The 21,872-nt window shown below is 64.0% G+C and overlaps 1 protein-coding gene across 2 annotated transcripts in view; it reads right to left on the bottom strand.

Moving 5' to 3' along the window:
- SDK2 (sidekick cell adhesion molecule 2) overlaps positions 1-21,602 on the bottom strand; it is a 44,495-nt gene extending 22,893 nt beyond the window's left edge. Inside the window, exons 1-2 of one of the 2 annotated variants that reach the window (XM_048323584.1) lie at positions 20,978-21,602; positions 3,147-3,306 (exon numbers count right to left, since the gene is read on the bottom strand). In XM_048323584.1, coding sequence (XP_048179541.1) covers positions 3,147-3,306; positions 20,978-21,056 — 239 coding nt within the window. In that variant the 5' untranslated portion in view covers positions 21,057-21,602. The remainder of the gene's footprint in view (positions 1-3,146; positions 3,307-20,977) is intronic. The other variant, XM_048323585.1, reaches the window with a different exon arrangement.
- Between the last annotated feature and the right edge of the window lie 270 nt (positions 21,603-21,872).

The following is a 21,872-nucleotide window of genomic DNA, read 5'->3' as shown; positions in this document are numbered from 1 at the left end:
ATGTTAAATTTCTTGTATGAGGAATAAATATCCTCAATTCACCAGAGAAGAGCTTCCCTTCCGAGGATTTCATTAAAGACATCAAGCTGCCTGATTTGCATGTTATGATTCCTCGTACGAGCCACTCCGGAGAGTTCGCGGAGAGCCCGGCACTGGAGAGACCCTGGAGAGGGGAAATAGAGCTGGCCCTGGACAGCAGGGCCAGGGCACCCGAGCGTGTGGGCACGACTGTCACCTCGGTGGGCATCGGAGGGCTGTCACTGTGGGGTCCCCGGAGCGGGAGACAGCAGGGATCCCATGGGAAAATGTCCTCCTGCGCCCCGTGCCAGCGGCAGGCAATGGAGAGAGCAAGGAGAGGGGAAGGCAGGTGGTCCCTGATCCCATTCCATCCCCAGGGGTGCTCCTGGGGTCACAGGTCCGTGGGCACACCCAGAGCCACAGGCTGATCCCTGATCCCGCCACGGTCCCCAGGGATGCTCCCAAGGGAGGATGTCCCCCCCCCACACACACACAGAGCCAGGCTGCTGCTCAATCACACGAAGGTTCCCTCATCCTGCTCGATCCCCTGAGATGCTCCTGAGGGAAGACAGCTCTGCGTGCGTGTGGAACCAAGCTGCGATGCTCCCATCCCCAGGGATGCTCCGGGGGGATGGGTCCATGCTCAGGCACAGAGCCAGGCTGGTGCCCAATCTCCCACAGTCCCCAGGGATGGCTCCCGGGGGGGGGAAGTCTCCACGAACACACAGCCCCAGGCTGGTCCCCAGTCCTTCTGGAGTCCCTCATCACACCTAAACCCCCGGGATGCTCCTCAGGGAGGTTGGCTCCACAAGCTCACAGAGCCAAGCGATCCCGCCGTGCTCCCCAGGGATGCTCCCGGGGGATCAGCTCCACGCAGAGGAGGAGCTGCCCGAGCCCGTCGCTCACCGGGCGAACGCCCAGAGCCGCTCCGGTGGCGGCGGAACCGCTGCGGGAAGGAAAGGGCTGTCGCCATGGAAACGCTGCCAAACTGGGAGAGCGGCTCCTTCCCTGGAAACATGGCGTGAGCTCCTCCGACCACCGGCGAGCACGAAGTGGGGCTGCTCGAGGGGGGCGAGGGGACCGCGACCCCCTGCCCGCAGCCCCCCAAAACGGGGAAAATGCACAAAGGCCACTGCAGCCCAGCAGTGCCAGAGGGATGCCCGGCTCAGGAGGGGATCTGGGGAGCAGCGGTGAGGATGATGAGGATGAAATACTTGGAGACACAGTGCCCTGGCTGGGAACCACGAGGTGAAGCCACCAAGTCCAGCCAGGCCCTGGGCACAGCCCCCCGCAGCACATCCACCCCTCCAAAGCTGCCCTCATGGGCACAGCCGGGCTCTGGGGAATGTCCTCCTGTCCCTGGAGCGGGGGACACACGGCAGCACCGAGCTGGGAGGGACTGGTGCACCCCAAACCCCTCACCCAGGGCACCGACGCCCCCAGAGCCGTCCCCGATCCCGCTCGGCCAAGAGCATCCCTGAGCCTCCCCGGCCATCAGCACCGGCCCTCCCCTCTCCAAGGATTACTCCGTTTCTAAACTAGTTAACTTTTAATTACAACCTTCCCACTGCCTGAGCGGGCTGGCTCCGCGCCACCGACAGCTCTATTAAAATTCAATTTCTGCCCATCATAACTAATTTTGGTCCTTCGCCTTCTCACCAGCAGCCTCCAGTGCCAGGCAAGACAGCCAAACCCTCATCTCCACACTCTAAATCCCCACAGAGCCCCGGGCAGAGCCAAGGGATGCTGGCAGGTTCCGTGGGAGCCCGGCAGGGATTTGCACGGGGCCTTCTCGGCTCCATTGGCTGCACTGGGTTTGTTTGGGTTTTCCCCACATGTTTGTTTGTTTGGTTTCTCGCTTCCTTCCTTCATCCTTTCTGGATGGAAGCTGGAACTGGGGGCTGAGAGATCCGGGGGAGGGGAGTGACCTTGGAGCAGGGATGCAGGGATGCAGGGATGCGGAGCTGCCGGGCATCCCGGAGCACAGTCACCAGCGCTTGGCCCCTTTGCTACTGAAGGGTAAACTGAGGCACGGGCCAAACCCAGGAGAAATTCAGGACAAGAAGTCAGAATCCCCATTCTGGGTTTGGAGGTGACACCCAGGCACCCCAACCCACTCCCAGGACAGAGCAGAGCCTGGGGTCAGGGTCCTGACTCGTTCCTCCTGCCTGGGAAAGAGCCGCATTCCTGACACGAGGGAGCTCTGGGAATTGTGGGGCTCAACAAGTCTCTGAACTTCCACACCATGGCAAGGGACAAGGGTGTCCCACAGGGCCCCCAGCCCCTTCGGAGGGCCTTGCAGAGCTGCAGCCACCACGCCTGAGTGGGGGACAGTCCCCAGGTTCCCCAAGGACGGCCCGGGCTGCAGGATCCCAGCACGGCACACGACGTCACCCAGCCACTCTCTCCGCGTTCCCGGCATCCCGGAGCAGCTCCGTGTTGCTACAGCAACACGAAGCCTTTGGATTCGATGCCTGGAAAGGGGGAACGGCTTGTCTCGACCTGAATTATTGATTGAAACAGAGAGGATGACACACACACTCACAGGAGACGGCAAGAGGTGCCCGCCTTGATTTACAGGCCATCTCCAAGGGGCTGGAGTCGCTCTGTGCCAGGATCAGTTGGCACATGGGGCTGGATCTGGGCACTCTCTCATGCCTCCCCGCCTTGCCCCTTCCCGGTCTGGCTGTTCCCAGGCAGCCACGGGCGGGCTGTGATCCGCAGCCCGGTGTTAAGGTGTTAATCCGCTTGTGCAAACACCTTCTCCCCGGTGTTGACCTGCTTAAACTCCCCGTTTGCTCTGCAAACAGAGCCAGCAGCTCCTGGGCTGCCAAGCGCTGCCTCTGTGTCGCCTTCCAGGATGGCAGCCCTGGCACTGGCACCTGCCAGGGACCAGTGTGCCAGGCAGGATTTGTCCTGGATGCTCAGGAAGACTCAGAATCCCAGAATCACTGAGGCTGGAAGAGACCTCCAAGGTCATTGCACCCAAGCTGTGCCCAATCCCCGCCTCGTCCCCAGCCCAAGCACCGAGTGCCACGTCCGGGTCTTCCTTGGACACCTCCAGGCATGGGGACTCCAAACCTCCCTGGGCAGCCCACCGTGACACTGACCATCCTTTCCAGACTCACCGGTATTCCAGGGAGAACTTGGTGAGCTCCCGGCTGTTGTGCAGCCACTTGAACTCGAGGGGCCAGCTGCCCTCGGCCATGCAGGTCAGCACCAGCCGGTTCCCCTCCAGGTGCACCTGGCTCCGCACCGGCTCCGTCTTGAAGTACGGGGAGACATCGTCTGTGGAGAGAGGAGGGAGAGGGATCAGGGACCCACATCCCTGCCAGCCCCATGGACACTCACCACAGGTGTCCCTGGCCTCGGCAGGGGATGGAACAAAATGATCTTTAAGGTCCCTTCCAACCCAAACCATTCCACAATTCCATTGGCACCACCATCACCCCGCAGCCACCTCCCCACGCTCTGCTCCAGCCAGGCCACCTAGCCCCCTTCCCTGTCCCTTGTCCCTCCCTGAGCCATTCCAGCAGCCCATCCGCAAGGGCTCAGCCCGCTGCAGGTTTATCTAAGCTGCTTCTTTGCTTTATTCCCGGCTCCCTTTGTAGCATCTCCGAGCTTTTAACTCGGGGGGTGAAGGGGCGGAGGGGCTGCGAGCGGAGCGAGGCAGAGCCACTTACTCCTCTCCTGTTTTATTTGCTAAGTAAAACTATAAATCGAACCACACAGCTCCATTTTCTGCTTAACAAATGGAAGCCCTTTTACTTCAAAGGCACATTCATATTCCCCAGCAGCTTTCAAGTGCACGTTCAATCACAGCTCTGGGTTTTTTCTTTGGGGTAGGGCTTTGCTTTCTTGTCTGCTCAAGCTGAATTCCTGCCGTGGATCCCCACGCTGTGAGCAGCACCGAGGCAGTGCCCACCACCCTGGGGGTGTGACAGGAGTTTGTGGGAGCTCAGAGACACCCCCAGAGCTGCACTGAGGGTCCCCTTCCTCGGCCCTAGCTCCTGCACACCCACATGGGAATGCCCAGTGGATTTACACCACCCTGCCTGGCGAAGGGGAGGGCACGGCGGTGCTGGATGCCAGGGGAGTCGTTAGGAAGGGAAGGAGCAGCTTGTGGCTTGTTAATTTAATCTTCCTCTCTGACCTTCAGCAGTGCCGGCTGGACAGGGCAGCCCTCACTCATCCTGGTGTCCCTGCCTCAGATCCGGGATGGATCCGGGCATTGGGGCATCAGGGCACAGCGGCCCAGCGTGTGCCGGGTGGCACAGGGGCAGAGCGGTGCCCAGTGGCAGCTCGGTGCCCTGGCTGTGAGGTTTGGCACCACTGCTGTGAGCCCGACCCACGGCCACGCTGCTCCCTGGCTGGAGAGCTCACGGCAGCCCTGCGCAGCCCTCAGGGTGCCCCAGGGCTCACGGGAACATCCCAGTGCAGCACCTGTGTCACCTGTGCACGGCGGTGGCCACACGTGTCCCCACCACAGCATGGCAGAGCTTGACCTGCAAGGCCGGGGCTTCACCCACGCCACCCTGGAGACTTTGGAATTACAGCAGTGCCCAGATGGGGACGTGGCACAGCCAGATGGCAGCTCTGGATCCAAACACCTCCTGCATGAAACCAGTAAATGAGCCATGCACCAGACTGGGGTCCACTGGGCACCATGCAGCCGCAGGGAGGATCCAAGCACGGCACAACGGGCTGATCCCCAGGGAATGCTGATCCCATGGGCTGTGCTGCCGGGTTCCAGCCGAGCGCTCCGGGGACTGAGACCGGACTGCCCAGTGCACCCCCCGTGCCCAGCCAGCACCCCGTGCCTGGGAGGCACCTGGGAGGTGTCCTGGAGGCGTTTGGGAGGCGTTTGGGAAGCAGGGTGCTGCTGGCGCACCTTCCCCTGGGCCCGCCCGCCGTTCGCATCCATCCTAATTTGATTTTAAGCAGCTAAGGCTCATCACGCTTTGAAGCGCCCGAGCCATCTGTTCTGCATTAAGGGGTGAAAAACGGCGCAGAGGAGGAGGAGAGGTGGCTCCTGATTCCACATGGATCGTTCCGTGGTGATCCGCCCGCGAAGGTCACGGCGGCCGCCTCGCGCCCAGCACCTCCCGTGCCCCCAGAAAGGCAAACCCACCCTGACCCCGGCAGGGCACAGCGGGGATGGGGATCCTGGGGGTCCCCTGTGGGGGGTGAAGGTGGCACCGAGCTCAAGGGGAATCCTCGTCCTCCTGGGAGCCCCGTGCCCCTCCAAGGAGCCCACCCCAGCAGCAGGGGCGGCTGGAGGAGAGGAGGGATCCAGGGAGGGGAACATGATTCGTTAATTCCGAGGTCTCCAGAGAGGCCTCCAGGGACAAGACCGGATGTTCCTGGTCTTCCCAGGGGATGCCCACAGCAGCTCTTGGAGGGGAGAAGAGTGGGGGCCTCAGTGCTGAGCAGCGCTGACCCCTCATCCCCAGCCCCTTCTGCAGCCTCCTGGCCTCAGTTTCCCTCTCCAGCTGCACCAGCCATCCCAGCTCTGCTCCCTGGGGACAGCTCCTCTCTCCCACCATCCCCGACAGGCCATGGCATCACCAAATCCAGGCTCATGGAGCTCCCACCACGTCACCACGGAGCTGGCACGGATGGGAGCTGCCATTCCCCCAGCCCTGGGCCCAGGGGGAGGGCTCCCGGTGGGTGACAGCCACGTCCCTCCCAAACGAAGGGTCATTACTGCTCATTCCGCCTCTCCCCCATCTGTTGTGACTGTTTACACTCCGCTTGCTAATTAGAGGCTAATTAGTTGGTGCAGAAATTCATCACTTTCCAAGCACAGGCGGCCGCGAGGGGCGTCTCCGGGAACATCTGCACATCTGCCGGCGGCACGGGACGGTGCGGAGCTCCCGTGCCACCCCCTGCCACACCATCCCATGCCAGCAGTGCCCCCTCCACGAAGAAAAGTGCCACCAAGCCCCTCTGTCGCCATCCTGCCCTCACCGCTGACCCCGGGGCTGGGCCGAGCTGCCGGCAGTGGCGGATGGGATTCCAAGGGCTGGCAACAGGGAAGGGGGACAGGGACAGGGACGGTCCCAGCTCTCTCCCTCCCCTGCCGATGACAATCTAATGCCAGGCCCTGGCACGGCACTAATCCCGCCTAATGGGATCACAATCTTGGCCTCTGCACTTTAGTTACATCAGGGCCGGCGGGGCATTAGAGCCGGAGCGGGCGCGGATGTAGGGCAGGGCTCCCGAAAGAGCCGTAATGGATCCTAATTCCCGGCCGTAATGGGCGAGCTGGGAACTAAGCTCCCCTCTCCCCGGCTTCAAATCCCTCTTGATGGGAAGGGACGGGGAGTTTTAAGCCTGGAGGAATCCCGGAATGCCTGCCAAGGGCACGGCTCTGCCTGGCAGCTGCTGGCGGGGGGGTGGTAGGGACGGACGGTGCAGCCCCCTCCTTTCCCCTTCCCCTTCAGAGGCGAGATGGGGATGGGGGCAGGAGATCCAATTCCACAGGTCCCCCCGGGCACCCCCGGAGCACCAGCGGCTCATGGGACACCCGGGTCCCCTCCTGCCTGGCACCACCATCCAGGGGACAACACAGTCCCCACCTCTGCTCGTGTTCAGCACAGGGCCACCGCCCTTAGGGACAGCGGTGACACCCATCCGCTCCCCAGCTCACCCACCGGGAGGTGACCAGCCCAGCGCCCATTCCTGCTAATTACCACAATCCAGCAGGATGCACCGGGAATCCCAACGGAGCCGATGCCCACCAGCACCAGAGGGATGTCCTGAACCCAGCCCACCCTCACTCCGGGCTCCAGGTACCCAAGAGAGCCCAGCCAACACCAGGGACCAGCAACTGCCTCAGGGAAACAGCTCCATCCTCTTCCTCCTTCCCAACAGCCCTTCTCTGGTCGGTGCAGCTCTGGGAAGTGCCCACTCCACTGCCCACACCCCATCTGGACCACAGAGAGGGGACAGAGCCATGTCCCTGCTGCCCCCACAGCTTCCCAGGGCTCCCCCATCCTTCCCAGGCTATCACCACCCAAAAAGGAGGATGGCAGCCTGGAAAGGAAGATGCCAGCCCAGTAAGGAAGATGCCAGCCCTCCAGGAGCAGTGTCACGGCCACCTGGCACTGTCACCGAGCAGCTCCCGCCCCAGTCCCCCCCGTCCCCCCCAGCACGGGGAGATGGAGCTAAATCTCTTCGGCATCAGGCTCTCACTGGCTCCGCAGCATGAAGAGATTAAAAAACAATAAAGAGAAAGCGAAACCCTCCGCTATAATTACCAGCCTTTAGCCGCCAGCGGAGGCAGGAGGGAGGGAGGCAAGGAAAAAGGGGGGAAAAGAAACAGAGGAGAAGAAGAAATCCACTAAAATTTTAATAGGAACCACTGCATTTAATTTAACGACACATTTTTTCAATTAGCAGAATAATTGTTTTATTCATAAAATGAGTTTCAATAAGAGGGTAATTTTCCTTTGTTTTTATTATTCATTTGTGGAACATATTCGCAGCACGGTTCCCCGGCGCCACCGCAGCCGCACCACATCTGGGGGGCTGGGGAGGGGGGGAACGTCACCTATGGCCCCCAAAAACAGCACCCATGGGGGGCCAGAGCATCCCTGAGCACCGCGGTGCGGTCACAGCCTCAGCTGGGTGCAAGGACAGGTGGCCCCAGGGGATCCATGCTGGCCATCCAAGGGGTGATGGGGACGCGGTGGCCCTGGGGACAAACGAATCCCTGCCCGAGCAGCCACCCCTCGGCTGAGTCCCACTCCCAGCTTGTCGGATGCCAGGTGCCCTTGGGAAGCACCAGTTTTTCAGTGGGTGCTGGCAAAGCCACCGGGTCGATTCAACGGCACAGGTGTCCCCAAGGGCACCGAGCCACCGCCACATCCCGGCACGGCCCCCGGTGCTCCCGGTGTCCGCAGGCAGGGCCCTCCCGGGGTCCCTGGCGGGCGGGTGGCAGGTGCAGGGGGATTAGCGGCTCTCTCCGCCGCTGCCGGAGCCATTAGTATTCCTGAGACACGGCTCCATCCCCTTAATAAAAAGCAAACATGGAATTGAAATGCCGAGCGCTGCCGGCACCTGGGGAGCCACGGAGCGCGACGGTGCTGCCGGGCGGGGACCGAGGGGTCCAGGAACCGCCTGGGGGTGCCAAGAATGAAGCCAAGAACGGGTCAGTGTGGTTTGGGAACCTTGGCCGAGCCCTGCTCGCCCTCCTCCCAGCAGCGGGGCAGGTGCAGAGCAACCTGAGCCACTCCCTGCAGCCTCCGAGGGGATCCCACAGGGTTGGCAGCAGGACAGGACGGCTCCATCCTCCTCATCCCATCACCACCAAAGCCAAAATCACAGAGTCACGGGATCCCAGAGTGGTTTGGGTTGGGAAAGACCTCAGAACCCATCCAGTCCCATTCCCTGCCATGGGCAGGGACACCTTCCACTATCCCAGGGTGCTCCAAGCCCCAATGTCCAGCCTGGCCTTGGGCACTGCCAGGGATCCAGGGGCAGCCACAGCTGCTCTGGGCACCCTGTGCCAGGGCCTCCAACCCTCACAATAAAGAATTCTTCCATGAGATCCAGCCCAGCACTGGCCCTCGGTCCCGATCCCGGCAGAGCCGGCCCTGGAGCAGCCGCAGGGACACCCAGCTGTGCCCTGCTGTCCCCCAGGCTGGGTTGGTGCCACAGGGCAGCCCCGCTCCCCACACGGAGCAGTGCCAAAGGCACCCGGCACAGTCCCACCCATCCCATCCCCAGGGATCAGCCCGGCTGCCCCACACACCGCCCCCCACCCCTCACGGCGGGTCTTTTGATGTGGGTTTTTTTGCCCTTTTTACTAAGAAAAAGACTTATAATTGCAGATGTGACCATTAATCCTCCCAACTTACTTTGTTCCCTTCCTTCCCTGCTTTCCCCTCCCTCCCTTCTCCCCCCACTGAGACCAAGAGCTTTAAAACTCTCCTTCTGGCTATTAATTAAAAGCAACCTCTCCACTGCCGTGAGTGTACTTGCCATAAATTAATAGCAGCCTTCTTAATCAAATCTTATCTCCTCTCCAAGCGCCCGGCGCACGGGGCCGGGTTGGTATCCCAGCCTGCCCAGCCGTGAAATGCAATTCCCAATGCTCCAGTGGCCTCGACAGCTCCGCTCCGTCCCCTCCTCCCCGGCGTCTGTACCTGTGCGGGCCCGGAGTCGCCACCTGGGCCGGGAGGGAGGAGAGGGGCCCGGCCACCCCGCGCAGAGGTGGCTCCCGAAGGACACGCTCCATTTCTCAGCCATTTGCCGCGTTTATCCGCAGCCCCTGCGGACGGCACTCGCCTTCCTGAATTATTTAGGAGGGGTTCGGTGCTCTGAGGCAGTGAGAGCCACGGTGGGAAGTCCTGCAGCCGGAGCTGGGGGTGTGGGAAGGCAGCAGGGCCACGGCGCAGCTTTTGGGGGGTCAATTCCTGGACCTGTGAGCTCACAGTGCTCCAGTTTCTACTGGAGAACAGCGTCCCTCCAGTCCCCCAGCCTGGCTCCCCATCCCTGTCTCACCAGGTTTTCCTTGTCCCCACCCACGCCCCAGCCCTTCCCTCTGAGCTGCCAGTTCCCCAATCCCACAGAACTCCCAGACAGCAGGGACAGAGGGGCACCTGGACATGGTGCCCTGCAGCTTCTGGGGCTGCGAATTCCAGCCCTCTCCTTTGCCATGCAGAAAAAACAGTGCTGGGCGTGATTTTCCTTCTTGGCAGAGGCGGCCCTGCCTCCCTGGTGGGCTCGGGCTGGGTCCCCCCCACAGCACCACGGTCCGGGACACAGCGGGGGCTGCGGTGGGAGCCCCACCAAAAAGGAGCTGAGGGGGTTTTCAGCCGAGGCAGAGCAGCCTGGACAGCGCCCGTCCCTCGGCTCCAAGCACACCGGGATCACAGGGATGAACCACCCTCGTGGAGCACGGAAGCGCTGCCGGCGCTGGGGGATGCGGGAGCATCTCACAGCGGCCACATCCCTCCAGCAGCGGAGCCCGGAGCCGTGCCAGGTGCTGAGCCCGTCCTTCCCATGACGAGGGAAGAGCTGGGAGGCTCCAAGGGCTGGCACCGAGTGCCCTCCAGCCGTCTGCCCCCAGCACGTGCCCTGCGATGACCTTGCTGCCGGAACGCGTCCGTCCTTGCTGCGATGCCTCACTGAGCTGCCGGGCTGCTCACAGCACTGGGGGCTGCTGCTCTGCCCTGGGGAAGGGGCACGGGTGGCAGGAGGGGGCTGCTGGCCATGGGCACGCTGTTCCCTGGGCTCACGTCACGGCTCCTGCCCTGCTGGAGGGACACGGCTGGAGATGGGCACCTCATCTCCATCCAACCCCCTGCTTCCCTGTGCAGCTGCTTCAGCAGTTCCCTCACACGGGAAAAAGGCTTTTGGGGTCATGGGTAGCTCTGGGGATGTGGGGACGCCTCCCATTAAGGGTGCAAGGACATGTGCCCATGACCCCAGGAGGGCTGGCAGAGGAGGGGAGCCAGAGCTGATGAGGAGCCGGGCTGGACCTGGCAAAGCCCAGAGCTCTGGCACTGCTGCCCTGCTCCCTGAGCCTCCCTCAGAGGGGATTTGGGGTTCCCTACATGCCATAAGATGATTGCAGAGGTGCGGTAATGGGATTAAGGGGGAGGCTGAGGGAGATGCAGACCTGGAGGAGCTGCTCAGCAGAGCACGGCTCCTGCCCGTGTGACACCGCAGGCCTTGCAGAGCCAGACCTTAAACTGATTTCCTTCCCTTAAGTCTCTGGAAAGGTGAAGCTGCAGGAGGGACGTGGGCTCTGCCCCCTCCTCACCCCACAGGAAACCCTGCAGGGCCCCGGTGTGGGCCGGCAGAGGGGTCACGTCCCCACGGTGATCCCCTCAGCCACCCACGTCCTCACACAGGCCCTGGGTCATATCCCCACACTGGTGCCCACAGCCACCCCTGCCCATGGCACTGGGTCACATCCCACAGCCACCCCTGCCCATGGCACTGGCACTGAGAACTCCAGGTGACCCCACAGCGCCTCGGGGAGCAGCACAGTGACCCCAAACCCCCCCCGGGCCCCGTCAGCACCCACCAGCCAGCCGTGGCGATAATCCCCGCTGGCAGCAGGCACCGCTCGGGGCGCTCAGTGACATCCCTGTGGCTAATCCAAGCTGACCACTGTAGGGCACGGCCAGGGGGGGCACGGCTGCAGCACCCCCTTCCTGGAAGTGCCCAGCACTCCCCAGATCCCCCCCACAGCCCCATCCCGGGGCAAAGGTGATACTGATGGGGACCATGGCAGTCCCTGCACAGGGATATAGGAGCAGGCCCCCAGCGATGCCCCCCAAGCGCTGTCCCCCTCCTCCTGCGGTCCCCAGCACGGCACTGGTGTCACCTGCAGGCTGCACAGCACTTTTGCCGGTGTCACACCTCATCCATCTCTGCTGGAGATCTGCCGCGGTGCTTCCCAGGCCCAGGTGGGGGAGAGGCCGCAGGGGGGTGATTCCCGGAGCCAGCGGCGCTCAGGAAAAGCCCAGGCAGAGACCAGGAGCTCCAAGCCCAGCCAAGGTGGCCCCGGCACAGAACGTGGCCAGATCTGCCCTGGCACTGCCAGCACGAGCCCCCTGCACCCAGTGGCTCTGAGTGGAGCTGGCAATGCCCAGCAGGGCCATGGCATCCCCCAGGACAAACGGATGGATGGATGGATGGATGGATGGATGGATGAATGTCCTCCTCCCTCACTGCATCCCGCCAGGCCAGGCCAGTGGGACACGCCGACCACGCTGCCATCTCCCCTTCCTCCTCCCACATCTGTCTCCAGGCCCATACTTATTTATTTATTTGTTAATTAACTGCTGTTTTCATAACAAACGCTCCAGCTTCTCCCAGCCTCCAACAGCCCTGGGGCTGGATTGTTAACTAGGATTTTAATTTGTTAATTAAAAGCAGGATGGCTCCATAACAAGCTCCTCTTCCACAGCCGGGGCTCTTGGCAGGCTCAGCGGGCTGTGGGCAGCCTCACCACGCCCAGGTGAACCCCTCCAGGGATGGGGCATGTGGGGAGGGGGGAGCTCGGCTCCCCCAGGACGAGGGGTGTTGGAAAAGGCTCAGAATCTCCCTTCTCCCAGCAGCGGTGCTGGAGCTGATGCCACCTTCCCCTGCACTCTCACCCCGGCAATCCCTTCCCCAACGCCTCAGCAGCTCCCAGCCCATGTCCCCGGCCATCAGGGGTCTCAAACCTGGTGACAGACCCTCCTCTGCCCACCACAGCAGAGCCAGGGCTGTGCCAGCGTTATCCTCTCAGGACTCCCCCGGAGCACAGCCCGGGACAGCCCTCAGTAGCCAGCCCGGTGGCACTGGGGACCCAGCGAGGTGCACCCCGGTGACAACGTGGGTAAGGTAAGGCTTGAAATGCTCCCAGAGCCAACGGAGAAGCATCAGCCCTGGCCGGGAAACAGGGATTTATTCAGCACCGTGGCTGGGAACAGAGCGAGGCTGTGTGCCTGCCCATCCCTGCCGCTGGAAAAACCAACATTTCCCTCCCGGGAAACCCCAAACAGTCACACACACACGGCCCCGTTGTGCGTGCCCAGCCCCGAGCCCGGGGGGCCGACAAGCAGAGCTTTGTGCTCCGAGGCACCGGGCAGCCCCCACGGACCCCCACACCCGGCTCCGAGCACACGGACCCCGGAGTCTGATCCCAGCCCCGGCCCCAGGGCACGCAGCTCCAAACTCAAACGCTGCCAGGAGCTGGAAGGGACCTGCAGCAAAGGGGACAGGGGACAGGAGTCCCCCCAGCCCAGGGACATCCCCAGGGCTGCCCTGCTGCGGGTGGCACAGACAGACATTGTCCTGCTGAGCCTGTCCCCACAAAAGGCACAGCCCCGTCCCCAGCTGGGGACGTTTAACAAGCTCCAGGCCCTGGACAAAAACTCATTCCCCAGCAAACTCCTTCCGACGGCAGAAATCCTCCGAAGCCCGCGATTACGCAGCTCCGCCGTATCTGGGTCACTGCTGTGAGTCACGGACACCCGGAGAGTGACTCAACGCTATTAGAGGGGCCGGATCCTGCGGCTGATTTTCCCGGGAGAGGCTCCAAAACACTGAGGAAGGGAAGGATCGACGGACATCACCTCCACACCGCCCCCCCACCGGCCACCAGCCGGACGCTCCCCGGGCACGAGAGGGGGTCAAAGTGCATCCCCCTTCCTGCACTTCAGCCCTTCCCAGCCCTTCCCAGCCCTTCCCAGCCGAGCCCGGCGCTTCCCCACGAGGATTTGGCAGGAGCAGGCTCCGCACCCAGCTGCCAAGCGAGGTGGGGGTCCCAAGAGCCCGGACCCCGTCCCCAGGGGGTCATCCCCTGCCACCCACCCCACCGAGTGACGCACAAGCCCGGGGCAGCCAGCACAGCTCAGGGCTGGGTTTGGCCCCACGGAACACGCTGAGTGTATCCTCGAGGAATTCCTGGAAGGACACCACAGCCCTGAGTTGTGGCAGCTCCTGGGGTCACAGCGGCCGTAAGGGGGTGGGAAAGCAAAGCCACCACAGACCTGCCCTGCGGGAGCCACAGCAGCACCTGAGATGTCCCTCCTGCCAGGGGCACCCGTGTCCCGCCACCCCCGGCCCCGCAGGATGCTCAGCAGACGGACAGACAAACACACAACAGCCGCTTCCCAGAGAATCCCAACGAGGCGGCGTTCCCAACCGAAAAACCGGCGGGGAAAGAAAAACAGGAGAGAGAAACCACAAGAAAAACCCCACTCAGCCCTTCCCAGGGCACTGACGCAATCGAGTCACCAGCCCCGCGGGATGGAAAATGCTCTGCCAGCTCCCACCCTGCCCGTGCCAGGCGGGATGAAGGCGCTGGCGGCCACAGTCCCCCTCCCCACGGCACGGCCCCGAGCCAGCGGGCACCGGGCACTCGCCCATTTACTGGGGTGTTGCCCAGACATCCTTTTTCCTAAGTATTAATTAGTCATTGCATTGCTCACTTGAAACAGAAATAGCTGTAGCATGACAGCGAACATGAGTTTTGCTTGGAAAAGCTTTTTTTCCAAAGCTTTTCCTTCCCAGACAACCCTGATCTCGGGTGGGGGAAGAACTGGCAGCCTGGCATCCCCCCCCCCCAGCCAGCCCTGAATTTCCATGGCAGCGCAGCAAACTCTGGTCATCGCATTTATTCACACACTTGTGGCTCTCGCAGCCAGAGGGGCTTTTCCAGCCAACGCCGCGCCAGCGATTCCAGCCTGACGTGAAGCTTATGGGGAGAAGCCAAGCGAGCGAGACTCCCCCGGCGCCCCGGGGGAAGGGCTCCGGCAGCTCCGTGCCCTGCTCGCCGCACGCGTCTTTGCTTCCACCGCCCTGCACAGCCCCTCTGCCCACCCTGCCAGCGAGGAGAACGGAGACAAGGAGGCGATGAAGGCACCCATCACCTCCCTCCGCGCCGGGGCCGGGTGCCGAGCGCTTCCCGGTGCTCAGCCGGCGGGGAGGGCTCTTCCGACGGCGGCAGAGCTCGGAATGAAACATCCCACCCTAATGAGTTGATTTTATTAGTTTGCGAATGCATTGGGAACTCGTTATCAAAATAAACATCAGTTCACTCCACCGAGCACGGCACCGCACGCCCCGGCAGCGCCGCAGCTGCGGCCGCGCGTGGCTCCCGCCCCGGGACACCCCGCGGGTCCCCCTCGTGCCCCGGCACCGACCAGGGGGGCCAGGGCAGAGGTGCCCACCCTGCCAAGCCCCTTGTGCCACGAGGTTCCCTTCTCCCTTTCACTGCGGGGTTCCAGGCTGGGCACCCAGAGCTCGCTGGGGTGGGACAGCTCCGAGCCCTTGCCACCCCAACAGGTCCCCTGGGAGCTGCTCGGCGCTGGAAGCAGCACCGAGAAGCCCCCAGGCCAGCCCGGAGTCTCCAGCACCCCCGGGAGCCTGTGCGGCACCCAGTGCTGGAGCACCGGAGGGTCGGCAGGTCCCCCTGGGGCCAGCCAGGGCAGGAGGCAGCGCCGAGCCCCTCTGGGCAGGGCTGTGGTGGGACGCGGGGGCGCAGCGGGCGCATTGTCCGGCTCCACAGGACGCGCTCCCTTTGGAAGCAGCAGCTAATCCCATTTCATCCCCCTTCACGGCCATCAGCTGTTTTTCAGGCATGCAGGAGGCGGGGTGCTGAAACCGGAGCTATTGTGTCCGCCGGTCCCAGCCCCCTCCGGCCGGCCATCCATCCACCCATCCATCCATCCATCCATCCATCCATCCACCCATCCATCCCGGCCTCACGCTGGGCCGGGGGCCGGCAAGCGTGTCCGCATCCCGCTCCATCCCCAACCAGCCTTTCATGGACTGCCAGGAGCTGGGGATCCCAGGAAGAACTCCATCCCCGCAGGCAGGAACAGGGAGCGCGTGTGTCCCCAGCCTCCCTCTTGCCCTGGGGAAATGCCCCCTGGATCCAGCAATTCCCGGTTAAGGGGGTCCAAATCCAGCACTTCCTTTCACCAAGCTGATGAAGGAGACCCACCACTGGGGGGTCCACATCCCATGGCCACCTCTGCTGGCCCAGGGGATGGCCAGAGTCCTCCCACACCACCTGTGCCCATTCCATGCAAGGCACAAGGGACGCCGATCCAAGCCAGGGGTAGCAGGACCCTGCCAGGCACCCCAACCCCTCCCAGCTTTGTACACCCCAAAGTCCCTCCAGGGCCCAGCGATCCCACAGACAAATCCCCATCCCACTCTCTGCCCTGGCAGGACCCCGGTGCTGCCGTGCACGGAGCCAGGAGGGCTCAAGGTTACAGCTGAGGACTCGCAGGTTGTGGGCTCACCCAGCAGTGCAGAAAGCAATTAGCTACCAGGGCTAAAATTAGTTCAGCGGCTTCTCCTGCTAATGGTCAAACTCATCAAGGCTTCCCTGCACCCGGGGCCTCGGCACAGACAGGGAGGGAGGCATGGGAGCAGCTCACGCATTCCTGGGTCCCCTTCCCACTGTACCCAGCGCCATCAGGCATCAGGACACCAGCCAGCCCCACAGTCCCCTTGCCACCGTCCCCACCACCACCCCTGCCCTGTGCCTCGGTTTCCCCTCACTGCCCAGGCTGGAGGGAAGCTCCTGGCATGCTCAGGAGCTGCCACGTGTCAGGGTGGGTGGTGGAGACAATGATGGCCGGCAGGGAGGGAGAGTGGCTTCAGCACAGGGGACCCCAGCATTCCTGGAATCGCCACCATGCCATCCCAGGGCCAGCCGGGATGCCTAGCTGCTGGCACGCAGCAGCAGCTGATCCCAGGGCGTTCAGGGAGTCATGGAATGGTTCGGGTTGGAAGAGGCTTAGAGCTCATCTTGTCCCACCCCTGCCATGGGCAGGGACACCTTGCATAGACCAGGTTCCTCCAAGCCCCGTCGAGCCTGGCCTTGGTCCCCTTCCCCAGCCCATGGTGGTGACACCGATCCACACGGGAAGGTGACAGCCCAGAACATCCAGTCGCAGCGTCCCCAGGGATGGCCCTGCTCCAGGCCGAGAGCCCCCACGCCCCAAGTCTCCATTCCTGGGGGCCCCATCAGAGCAGAGAGACAAAGGGGGCCGGGGACCAGCTGCAGCCCGGGAATGTCCCCTGCCCTCGGCCCCCGTTCCCAGGGATCAGGTTTCCCAGTTCCCAGGCAACCCGAGCCCGGCATGGCTTTCCAGGCAGGCATTCCTGCACCCCCGGGGCTGGGGGCGAGGGGAGGGTGGGGAGGGGGCCTCCAAGGGGGCCACTGCCTGCCCCGGGCACTGGCAGGTGCTGGGAGTCAGGCTGGGGAGAGGCACCGGAAGGTGAGGCAGCACTGGGAGGGGGGTGCAGGATGTATCCCCAAAGCTGGGAGTGGGACATGCACCCCAAGAGCCAGTCTCCAAACCCATGGAGGGTGCTGAGGGCAGTGCCCATGCCAGTGGCGTCGCCAGCATGCCCAGGATGTGAGGGATGCCAAGCGTGGCCAGCAGAGCAGGGAGCTGCTGCCAGCACGTTCCTGCTTGCCGGCGGGGTGGAGTGACAGAAACAGGTCCTGAGGCTGGATCCACCTCCCTGGATGGGGGAACCCCAAAACAGAGCAGCAGCCGTGGGGATGAGGGTGGTCCCTGGCATCACCACCACATCTGAGTGATCCTGACCCCATGTCCTATCCATCAGCTCCATGCCACGCTCCGCTACACTGGCAGAGAAGCTCCCAGGACACCCCAGTGCCCCCCACCCTGGGCCATCCCAGCTCCACAGGGCTGCTGGATCCCCCCAGGGCTCCTGGATCCCCTCGGGTGCTTTGGAAGCCCAAGGCGCAGTGCCATGGGGCACCAGTGGAGCACCAGAGCCACCAGCCCTGGCACAACCGCGGGCACGGCGGGGGCTCAGCTCGCCCTTCGTTAGCACAATCACATCACCTCTGACAGCAGCATATTTCTCCCCGGCCGTTTCTCACCCAGCCACACGCCAGCCACTCGCTAATGAGCTCGGGGCAGTAACGAGGGCTCAGAGAGGAGGGCACCCTCCGCTCACCCACCCTCCCAGCACCCAGCGGGTTCTGCTCCCACACGGCGCTGCCCCACGGGACCATTTCTCCCCAGGCACTGCCTGTGCCGCTGCTGCAAACACCAACACAGCCCCAAACCAGTTTGTGTAGGGCCTACAGTAATGCGTGTGTGGCTGGAGCTCATCCCCAGGCAGGAACCAGACACAGGCACGGGCTGGGGACAAGGACACGGCTCACGGAGTGGCGGGGGCAGGGTCACCCCTCGTCACAGCACCCGCCAGCCTCCCTCCTCCCGGTTTAATTATCAGCGTTTTCCCAGGTTCTCAAGCAGCCGAGCATCCGCCTGCTCCCTCCTTCCCGCTCTCCTCCAGCTCCTGCGTGTGCTCCTGCTGAGCGGAAATGCCACCGCAGCCCAGTCCCCGTCACTAAGGGACGAGCAGCACTCGACGTTGTCACTCACCCTGGTCCCCGGATGGCATCGGGGCAGGAGCTGTTCAGCCGCCGCCAGCTCTCCCTTCCCACCGGCGCTGCCAGCTGGAGGTGAGTACGAGCTCCCATCACCATCCCACTGGCAGCTCTCATCCTGCCTGTTCTCCTCAGCTGGCACCCCAAACCTTTGGGGACCAGCGCAGTGACAGGGCACAGTGACACCGCCTGCCTGGGACAGGACTGTATTCCCCTCCCTTATCGTTATCAGGTCATCAAAATTTCATCATCTCTGTGCCCAAGCACTAATGGCTTCCCAAGCAGCATCAAATTTTAATCTTCCCTTCCTCTCCCCTAAAAGCCACTCTCCTTCCCGAGCCGGAGCCTTGCACGAGGCCACCAGCAAATGTGGCAGCGCTGGCAGGGACGAGCGAGCCAGGGAAGAAAACCCTGGGCTCAGCCATCCCCTCCTGCCCTGATGCCATCAGCACAGAGGAACCAGCAGCTCTTGTCACCGAAGTCCCGGCGTGAGCCCGGCACCAGCATCACGTTCCCAGGAAGGGCAGGGACTTGTCCTTGTCCCCCTCCCGCCCAGCCCCACAGGGAACCGTGTGTGCAGACGTGCCCAGGCCCCACACACGGGGAGAGAAGATGCTGGAACTCCCCTGCTGCCACCTCTAATAAGCCTCTTTGGTGGAAGCTGCCCATGGCAGGCCCCTGCCCCAAATCCCGTCTGGAACCTTAAGCCTCCCAAATCCCTCCTGGGACTGGCCGCAGCCTTCTCAATCCCATTAGAGGTGCTGTGCCAGCACGGGGGGTCCCGGGCTGTGCCCCCAGCACCGGATGTGGGGAAACCACATCTCTGGGTGTCAGGAAATCTACAAACAGTGAGCAGGAGGGGGCTAGGGACCCCCAGGCTCCCCCCAGCTCTTGGGGAGCCCTTTATTGCCTTGTTCAGCCAGAGGAGCCTTTGCTGGCAGGGTGGGCTGCCCGTGCCCCCAGCCCTGGCACAGCCCCCGGGCCCGGCACAGGTCGCACTGCGACAGCTCCCACCCGGGCAGCGCTGCCGGCTGAGCCTTCCCCCGGCTCCGCATTGGGCTCCGGGTAATTAGCACGAGGCCCCTAATCAATAAGTTATTTTTTGCCACGGGTAATTAATAATCACACAGCACAGACGGGCTGTAATTAAACTTCCATCCCCTCTCTCACGGGCAGCGAGGGGCCTTTTTTCTACCAACCACAGGTATGGAGGTGCCTCACCCCGTGCCCGGGCAGCCCCTGCGCCCCGGCCGGGGAGGTCTCGCGCCGTCGCCTCCTCCTTCCCTTCCCGATTGATCCCGTTCTCTTTGGCTGCCAGAATCAATAGCCCCGGCACAAAGCGCTGCTGCCCCTCGCTGCCAGCCCTGCCTGCCCCACCGCAGTGGGGACAAACCGGAGCCTGGAGCCCTGTGCCGGGCTGTTCCCAGCCCCATCATCCCACTCCCTGTCCATCCCAGCGGGATGCAGCGGAGAGCGCCGGCACCCCACGGGCACCGCAGCCGGGAGGTGACCCTGCTGGCGCGTCCCCAGTGCCACCCGCGGCAGGGGAGGCGGGCACGTGCCAGGCTTTGGGAATGATCCCTCCAGCAGATCCAGCTCGCTCGTGGCCGCTGCCACGCCGGGGCCGAGCACCGAGCAATGTCACAGCGCCCGCGAGGACGTGACAGGCGCCGCAGAGAGCCAGAGCCGCAAAGCTCGGCTCCTGCGCCAGGAGAGCAGAGCAAAGCCCCTTCCCCACCCCTCCAGAGGGCTGGGGCACAGGCAGCCCCATATCATCCACCCCACAGCGAGACCCCGGAGCCCCACGCATGAATGGAAGGAGATTGGGTCACCCCGGGAGCCCGTCCCGCAGGCAGGGAACAAACGGATCACAGGGGACCCGCCAGCCGGAGACGCCAGCCAGGAGAAGAGAAACTCGGCAAGGGAGTGAATCAATCAAAGAGACCTTCAGAGCTCCCCACACAGGGCCTGCCCGGATAATATACTGCCGCTTTAGATGTTATGTTCTGAACTTAATTACTGAGAAATTATAGCAGTGCTGGGGGAGGCTCAGGGGGAGCGGGAGCACGGGAGCGCACAGGGACTTCTGGCTCCACTTGCTGCCACAAACAAGGGCAAGAAATGTCGTGGGTGAGGACCCCCGGCGCTGCGCTCAGCTGTGCCCCCCCCGTTTCCAGTCTGGATCTGCTCAGTCCAAGCGCAGGGACAGAGGCAGCCACGCTGCAGCCCTGCCAGCCGGGAGCCTCCTCTCCAGGCCCGCAGGTACCCTCACAGCCAGGAAGGGGACCACAGGGTCCCCCCGGCCCCTCTGAACCCCAGCTGCACCCCAAAGGGCCACAAACTATTTTTATATCCCTGTGGGGTAGTGGAGCAGCTAAAACCAGCCTGTGCTGTGCCCGAGCCCCAAGGGCGAGGAGCAGAGAGGGGCTCACCCTGCCCAGCAGCCCTGCAGCCCCCAAGGGTTGTTGAGGTGCAGTGGGAGCCCCAGGCACCCACAGGGGCTCGGGGGTGCAGACTCCCCCAGCCCCCTGCTAGCTCGTACCAGCAGCTGGAAGTCGATGGACCAACATCAGGGTAGGAGCTGCTCCCTGGGAATCCCCCAAACTTGCACCCCGGATTTTGGGGTACAATGGGGTCCCCGGGGAGGGGGTGGGGGAGAATGAGCGACGCTACCCCCGCGGTTGCTCACCTTCCCAGTGTGGTCCAGCACAGACTCTACTTCATGCTCAGTGCAACACGTTCCCCCCATCTCCTGCCTGAGGGCAGTTATGGGGAAGAGGAGGCAGAGCAGAGCCATGCTGCTCGTCCCCCTGAACCCCCCCGGACACCGCGCTGCACCCGGCACCGGCGGGCCCCGAGTCCTGGCTCCGGGGAGGCTTTGCGAATATCACGGATGCTGCTCTTCCCCCGGCAGGAGCTCCGGAGCCGCCTCCTTCCCAGCCCCCGGCTGGCACACCGATCTCCCAGCCCGGGGTAGCAGAAGGCTCGGTCGAGGGGTGCAGCGCGGGGACCCTCCATCTCTCCGTAGTCCATCTCCCGCCGCCCCTCTCATCTCCTTACCTTGGGCGCCGGCTCCCGGGGGGCCGGGCAGGGCGAGCACGGCGAAGCAGAGCAGCCCCCAGCTCCGGAGCCGGGCCATGGCTCCGCCGAGACAAGCTGGGGGGGTTGCGGGGGGAGAACTTCCCCGACTTTATAATCCGGGCGGCTCTGGCGCAGGGACCCCCGCAGCAGCGCTGCTCAGGGGGAGGCGAAGGCGCCGGGGTGAAGGGCTCCTCGTGGGGCTGGGGGCGGTCCGCAGGCAGCTCCCCACCATCGGCAGCTTCCCCAGGGACGTGCGGAGCCGGGACCACCAAATCCGGAGCGGAGCCGGCAGCCGAGCCCCTCCCCGAGCGCTGCGCCCCCGCGTCAGGGAAGGGGACGGGAAGCGCAGGGCGCCGCGCCCCCGGCCCCTCCTGCCCGCCCGGTCTCCATGGGGGCCGGGTCCCCGTCGCTCCGGGGCCGAGCGAAAAGTTTGGGGGCGGGGGGCGGCCCCTCCCCAGCGCTCAGCTTTTGCCTAGGGACATCCCCTCCTCGGTGGCTCCGGGCGACAGGGGGAGGGTTCGTCCCCGGCAGGAATGGGGGAAAGTGCGGCAGCGGCGGGCGGCGGCGCGGGGTCCCGCTCGGAGCCGCCGGCGGTGCGCCGCGGGCGGACTGGCGGCGCCGCGCCGACCCCTCTCGGCGCTCCGGCCGCTGCTGCTCCTCCTGCGCGGTGCGGCGGCGGAGTGAGCGGCGGCGGCGGGGCTCGGCGGAGCCGGGGGCAGCCCGAACAGGGGAGGCGGGGAGACGGCGCGGCCCCGAGCGCTACCCAGCGGCCGCGGAGGGAGCGGGCGCGTCCCCACCGGCCGCCCCCGGTTCGTGCGGAGCGGGCGGGTCCCCCCCGCCCCCGGTGCCCCCGCTGTAGAAGCAGCGGCTCCTG

The sequence above is a fragment of the Corvus hawaiiensis genome, chromosome 19 (genome assembly GCF_020740725.1).
Source record: "Corvus hawaiiensis isolate bCorHaw1 chromosome 19, bCorHaw1.pri.cur, whole genome shotgun sequence".
Taxonomy (NCBI): domain Eukaryota; kingdom Metazoa; phylum Chordata; class Aves; order Passeriformes; family Corvidae; genus Corvus; species Corvus hawaiiensis.
The sequence above is the reverse complement of the archived record's forward strand: the minus strand, read 5'-3'. Positions and strand labels throughout refer to the sequence as shown.